Source organism: Sarcophilus harrisii, chromosome 3, assembly GCF_902635505.1.
Source record: "Sarcophilus harrisii chromosome 3, mSarHar1.11, whole genome shotgun sequence".
NCBI classification, from domain to species: Eukaryota; Metazoa; Chordata; class Mammalia; order Dasyuromorphia; family Dasyuridae; genus Sarcophilus; species Sarcophilus harrisii.
Window position 1 is genome coordinate 2471457 of NC_045428.1, and position 5991 is coordinate 2477447.

At 62.8% G+C, this 5991-nt stretch overlaps 1 protein-coding gene across 3 annotated transcripts; it reads left to right on the forward strand.

Annotated features, from left to right (window-relative positions):
* The first annotated feature begins 251 nt into the window (after positions 1–251).
* APOD (apolipoprotein D) lies at positions 252–5218 on the forward strand. 3 transcript variants are annotated; one of them, XM_031963590.1, is made up of 5 exons: positions 252–414; positions 1879–2070; positions 3135–3256; positions 3757–3845; positions 4526–5218. In XM_031963590.1, exons 2-5 carry the CDS (start codon positions 1951–1953, stop codon positions 4759–4761), a joined length of 567 nt encoding a protein of 188 aa, XP_031819450.1. In that variant the 5' UTR covers positions 252–414; positions 1879–1950; the 3' UTR covers positions 4762–5218. The 3 variants fall into 3 exon arrangements, with proteins under 3 accessions (XP_031819450.1, XP_031819451.1, XP_031819449.1); XM_031963591.1 differs by having other exon boundaries at positions 1882–2070; XM_031963589.1 differs by having other exon boundaries at positions 254–414; positions 1919–2070.
* Positions 5219–5991: the final 773 nt, after the last annotated feature.

Here is a 5991-nt window from a genome sequence, read left to right on the forward strand (position 1 = left end):
CCCTGTCATTAGGAATAGAGCAAAAGTGAAAAACAAATGCCAGATGTCTGAAAACAATGAACTTATCTTGCCGCCCAGCCTGGAAATTTGGTGTCAGGCCCAAGGCCTCATATTGTGAGAATGAAATGGGAACGCCCGTGGCCAGATGGGAAGGCTGGGAGTTGGAGGCCCCAGAGTCCAAGAGACCCACAGAGCAGCCCTTTGTCTTCCCGCTGGGGAACAGCTGTGAGGAAGAATGAAAAGGGGGGTAGAAGAGAGCCCTGTTCTCCATCACACACACGAGCGGGAGGAGACAGAGCCGGTGGTGGGTCTGTCAGAGCTTATAAAGGTGGGGGCTGAGCCTGCCCTGCGACCAGCTTCTCGCACTGAGCACTTGGGCAGCGCCCTCCAGAAGCAGCCTGTGGACCAGCCTGGGTGAGCAGGATGGGGGAGAGCCCGAGGCCTCGGTGTTTGTCTCCCTTTTCTTTCCCAAGAGACCGTCCCCAGTGTTAGTCTTAGCTAGCTATGGGGCCCCTGGGTCCTGGTGCACTGTTCTGGCCATCTGGACGGGGATTATGGATGAAAAGCACAGCTTGGGGGCAAAAGCTGTGGATCTGGCTGTGGGGTGAGGGTTTGCACCAGGACAAGGGCAGGGGCCGAGGGGAGAAGGACGTGTATTAGAGAGACGTGGCAGAGGTGCCGTCATAGGGCTTTGGCAGTAGCTCGGATTTGGGGGTGAGGGAGTGGCTGAGAGCTCCAGCTGTCCAAGAAAATTCCAGAGCTGGGAGCCTGGGAGGCTCCCTGTACCAGGGGCCTTTGGAAAAGGGAGACTGAGAGTGCCCTTCGGGGCCCAAGGCTGTCTGGAGATGAAGGAAGAGGACTGGGAAGGCCACCGGGTTTGGCCACTAAAAGCTCACTGGCCATACTTGGGGTGGGGAGAGGAAGCAAAGGGAGGAGAGAGGAAGAACGCTGGCCAGCAGGGAGAGAAGGATCAAAGGAGGGGAGACGCAGGCAAGTTCATGGGCAGTAGGGAAGGACCTGGTAGAGAAGCCCCTCCTCTTCCCTGAGCCTCAGTTTTCCCATCTGTTAAATGAGAGACTAGGTGGCCTTGGAGGTCCCTTCCAGCCTGAGGCTGTGAAATCCCTAATCCTAAATTCCCAGCAGCCCCTGCTCCTGCCCAGTGACAGCATGGGGCAGGGAGAGTCTGGACTAGGAATTAATTACCTTGAGGAAGCATGACAGGAAAAAGGAAATGGTGAGGCTGGAGAAGGGCAGCCTGCCCCCCTCCCCATCAGGGCACTCCCAGCTCACCAGTGCCAAAGAGCTTTGCTTCTTGATCCCCCCCACCCAGGGCCAGGGCTGTCTTTGGCTTCTTTCTGTATCTCCTATGCTTAGCTTGGTGCCTGGCATGCAGTAGGCACTTAATAAATGCTGACTATTTAAAAAGGTGCAGAGCTGCAGGGACGCCTCCGCCTAGCCCCTGAGCTGTACTGTTCCCCAAACAAATGACCTGGGCCCCGGGAAGGCAGAGGACAGTACTCAGGTCCTCGGGAGCACGGTGCTGGCTGGAGGAAGGCGCCCTGGGCCTGTCCAGCTCCGGAGGTTCCTAGACTTGGGAGACTTTGGTCTTTGGAGGTCACCTGGGTCAAGCTCCCGCCGTCCATAGGTGATGGCTCCTGCATCAGCACTGCCCCCTCTCCCCCCCAGCCTCAGAGAGTCCCCAGGCCACTGGTCAGTGCCACCTCTGGGCTTTGCTGGGAGATGCAGTGCGGGAGACAGGCAGGCCGCAGGCGGAGGGGCTGGGCTTTCTCCCTGTCCTTCTCCATCCCTTGTCCTCTGTCCTCCATCCCTCCTACGTCCTCCATCCTCCAAGGGCCTCCACTGTTCCCCTCGCCTCAGCAGGTGCAGTTTGGCTCATTGCCTGTGGGTCTCCCCTCAGGCCTGGCCCTTTCTGAACCGCCCTGAGCCGAGATGGTGACCCTGCTGCTGCTCTCTGTCCTGGTGGGCCTCTCCAGCGTGGCTGATGGTCAGGGCGTGCACCTGGGCTGGTGTCCTGAGCCTCCTGTCCAGGAGAACTTTGACACCCTGAAGGTAGGACCGGCAGCCCTCCCTCGCCCTTGTGGAAGAGGCTGCCAGGAGAAAAGGTGTCCTGGATGCCCCGGGTGCGAGGACTGGCTGCAGAGGCGAGATGAGGTCCCCAGAACCTAGCCTCTGCCCCCTCCCCTGGGGAGGCTTCCAGGGCTGGCGGCCCTCTCCTCCTCCCTGGGCCCTCCAGCCCCTGCGGGAACCTGGCCTGGCAGCTTCCTCCTTGCCCAGGGGCAGCCTGCCCTTTCCTCCCCTCCCATGTACCTCGCCCCTTGTTCCCGAGGATGTCAGCTCCTCATAGAAAAGGTCCCAGAAACCTCTGGGAAAATGCTGTTGCCTCCACATTGCGCTTCTGCAGCCAGAGGAACAGTCTGGGTCAAAGGCAGCGGGCTCTGGAGCTAGGGCCGAGCCCCCGCCAGTGGGTTGGGCCATTGTGAGTCTCCTGGTCCCTCAGGCTCAGCTGGGCCCCTCCGGGCACGGGACACCCCCTAAGGCTCGGGCCCCAGCCCGGCTCTGAGGCCACGATCTGAAGCCTTACCGTCTGTCTGGTGACCCCATATTTAAATGACCAGCCAGCGAGAGCTCAGGAGCAAGCTGGACCAAATTCTGTCACTTAATGGAGCCGACCCGACCCAATGAGAGGCCCAGCCTGGGGAGCCAGGAACCCCCGGGATCTCGAGCCAAGTCTGTGCCTTCCACACTGCGGCCCTGGCCAGGCTGGCTCCCTTAGACCCTGGGCCCTCCTTAGGCCACTATGCCGGCCACCTCAGTCTGCCCCAGAAAGCTGACTCATTGACCCCCGGGGCAGCACCCATCCGGGCACAAAGCCCAGGTTCTTGCAGGAAGGATTCGCCTCTGGGCTGCAACCACAGCACGATAGCCCGCTACCCCGACGCCCACCTCTCCTCGCCCGACCACCGTCCCCAGTCTCCCCGGCCTTGAGCCTCCGGCCCCAAAGGGCCTCCACGTGCCCTCCCTTTTACAAAGCTCGAGCGTCCTGCTGGGGCTGCTCAGAGGCCCTCCTGGGCTTGGAAGGCGCCCCCGCCGACCCCGCCATCTTGCCCCTCCAGTATCTCGGGAGATGGTACGAGATTGAGAAGATCCCCGTGAGTTTTGAGAAGGGAAGCTGTATCCAGGCCAATTATTCCTTGAAAGAGAACGGGAAGATCAAAGTGCTCAACCAGGAGATTCGGTAAGTGACTGCGAGCTGTGGCCGCTTAGCCTGGCCTGGCCGGCTCTGACCTGCATCCCTTGGGGAGCACCTGTGGGGCCGCGCCAGGCGAGCCGTGTCCTGAAAAAGGCCCCGGGTCCGCGGCCGGTTGTGATAAACCGCAGGCTCCCCTGGGAACCCAGAGCCAGGGAAACCCCGCCATTGGGCCCTCGTTCTGAAGGACCCAGGACAACCTGAGGCTACCAAACATTTATTAAGCACCTGCTGTGTACAAGAGCCTCAGCCAAGGAAAAACCATTTTGGTGAGGGAAAGGTGCCCAGTGTCTCTCTGTGGGGAACGAGTGAGCCGTCTGGGAAGGGAGGAGAAAGCTGGTCATGAGCCCCACGGACACAGGCGACAGCTGAAGAGGCTGCAGGCCCGGGAGCTGCCCTCGGTACCCGCCAGGCTGGGAAGTGACAAGGGGAAGGGGGGAGGCTGAGAGAGCAGAGCAGGACCAGCCTCCCCTTTTGCCCCCTTGCAGACCCGATGGCAGTGTGAACCAGGTGGAGGGGGAGGCCGCCCCCACCAACCTCACAGAGCCCGCCAAACTGGGAGTCAAGTTCTTCTGGTGTAAGTAAAGTCTGTCCCAAAAGACCAGAGTCCACGGGAAGGAGGGACTGGAAGGGCATCGGCCCAAGGGGCTTGGGGGATGCTGGGGAGGCCTGCAGGGGCCACTGGGAGAGTGGAGGTGGAGGGAGAGCCCGTGGCTGGACCCTGTCCGTGCCATCTCCTCCCCAGCCAATGCTGGGCCCCCCAGCTGGTCTTCCCTGAGCCTGTGAGCAGGGCCCTGGCGGGGAGGCAGGAGGGCAGACTGGGCAAGGTCTGGCCCACAGCCTGCCCTGTCACCACAGGCCCTGCCCCCTTTCTGCCCCACTGAATGCCTCTTGCTCTTCAGGGACAAGCAGACCAAGGTGGCTTTTGGTGGCTCGAAGCCCACCCCTGGGGCTCAGCTCTTTGTTAGGGGGGCCTCGGAGCTTGGGTTCAGTCTGTCTTCAATGGGAAGACCTCCCCTGTCTCGGCCTCCTCTGGGCTGGGAGCGACCTGGGCCCTGGGCGCAGGGGATGAGGCCCGGGGGAGCAAAGTTGGGGCCCTTTGATGGCCTCTGTGTCCCACGAGACCCTCCGCTGGTGAGGGCAGGGACCCCGAGCCCCGAGATCAGCTCCATTAGCGGAGGCTGGAGGGGGTGCTGGGAGCCTGCCCCCCCCCCAGGCCTAGTGTCCACTCTGACGCCATCCCGCCGGGTCTTGTAGTGATGCCCACTTCTCCCTACTGGGTCCTGGCCACGGATTACGAGAACTATGCCCTTGTATACTCCTGTACCACCTTCATCTGGCTCTTCCACATGGACTACGCCTGGATCCTGGCCAGACGCCCGTACCTCCCGCCCGCCATAGTGAGCCAGCTGAAGGGCATCCTCAGCGCCAATGGCATCGACATTGAGAAGATGGTGCCCACTGATCAGATGAACTGCCCCGAGTTCCTCTAGAAAGCCCGCCCCGGCCTCCCTGGGCCACCAGCTTGTGCCCGCCCTGGCCACCTGCCCCTGCCTCTCGCTTTGCTCCTTGGAAAGAAAGCAGCAGCCTGGAAGCTGGGCCTAATCCCCACCGGCTGGCCAGGCAGGCCCTCTCAGGCTCCAGGGAGCTGGGGTCCATGGGGAGCGGGAGGAGAAGCCTTTGGGAAACATGGCCTAGAAACCTGGCTTTGCCCCCGCCCCGGTCAGTCAGGACCCCGTGGCAGCCCTGGCTGACACGCCCCACCCCCCCTTCCTACCAAGATCACTAACGCCCCCCTGCCTCACAGCAGCCCTGCCCCGGGGGAGAGCCGGGCCTCCCAGATGTGGCCCAGGAGGAGAGAAGGCCCGGCCTGCCCCGGCCCCCCAGCGAGGGCACCGAGAAATGCTTGCTTAGCGAGGCTGCCAATAAAACGTCCAGGTTCCGCCTTAACCTGCCTGTTTCCTGGGGCCCTGCTGAGGGAAGTGGGTTCTGGGGCCAGCCCTGCATCCCTCACCCCTCGGGCATTCCCTCTGGGCGTCGTGTTGGGGGGGTGGAGCTAGGAAAACCTGGCTCCCAAGTCCCTTCCGGACCCCCGCCCCCTGCAGAGCGGCTGCAGCCCCCCCCCCCCATCTGTCCAAGGGGCACATTCACCCCTGCCATCGCAGCAGGCCGGAGAACTCCGGCAGCGCAGGGTGAAGCCGTGGCACACAAAACTCAGAGCCCTCCTGGGAAGAGCCTTTTCCTGCCCTGGCTTCAAGCGGTCCCGGGTCTGTCCTGCACTTGGACCACCCCGGACTGCCCGCCCAATCCAGCTTCCACACTGCCCCGTCCCCCAATCAAAAGTCCTCAGTGCTCCCTCTTGCCTCCGGGACAAAAGCCAGCCCCCACTCTGACCCCTCCGGCGGCGCCACCTGTCCTGGACTGCTTCCCATCACCCTTTGGGCACGCTCCGTCCCACCAAACTGGCCCCGAATGACCAGCCGCCTTTGCCCCGGCCGGGCCCCTGCCCCTCGGTGCCCAGCCTTGGTCTCCTGGGGGCGACCTTTCCTGGCCCTGATGAGCGCTCTGCCTGGGGCTGCCTCCTGGCCCCGCTGCGCGAATGGGGGCATGGAGGTCTGTGGGGGCACAAGGACCCTCCTCTGCATAGGAGCCTGCCCGCCATGGGCATTACTGGGAGAGGAAGCTGGACGGCGCCCAGGTTCAGCTCGCAGTTTCTCCCCAGG

Coding starts and splice junctions, on each gene's coding strand:
- APOD (XM_031963590.1), top strand. CDS start 1,951: ATGGTGACCCTGCTGCTGCTCTCTGTCCTGGTGGGCCTCTCCAGCGTG. Junction 3,257..3,756: donor GTGCTCAACCAGGAGATTCG/GTAAGTGACTGC, acceptor GCCCCCTTGCAG/ACCCGATGGCAGTGTGAACC. Junction 3,846..4,525: donor GGGAGTCAAGTTCTTCTGGT/GTAAGTAAAGTC, acceptor CGGGTCTTGTAG/TGATGCCCACTTCTCCCTAC.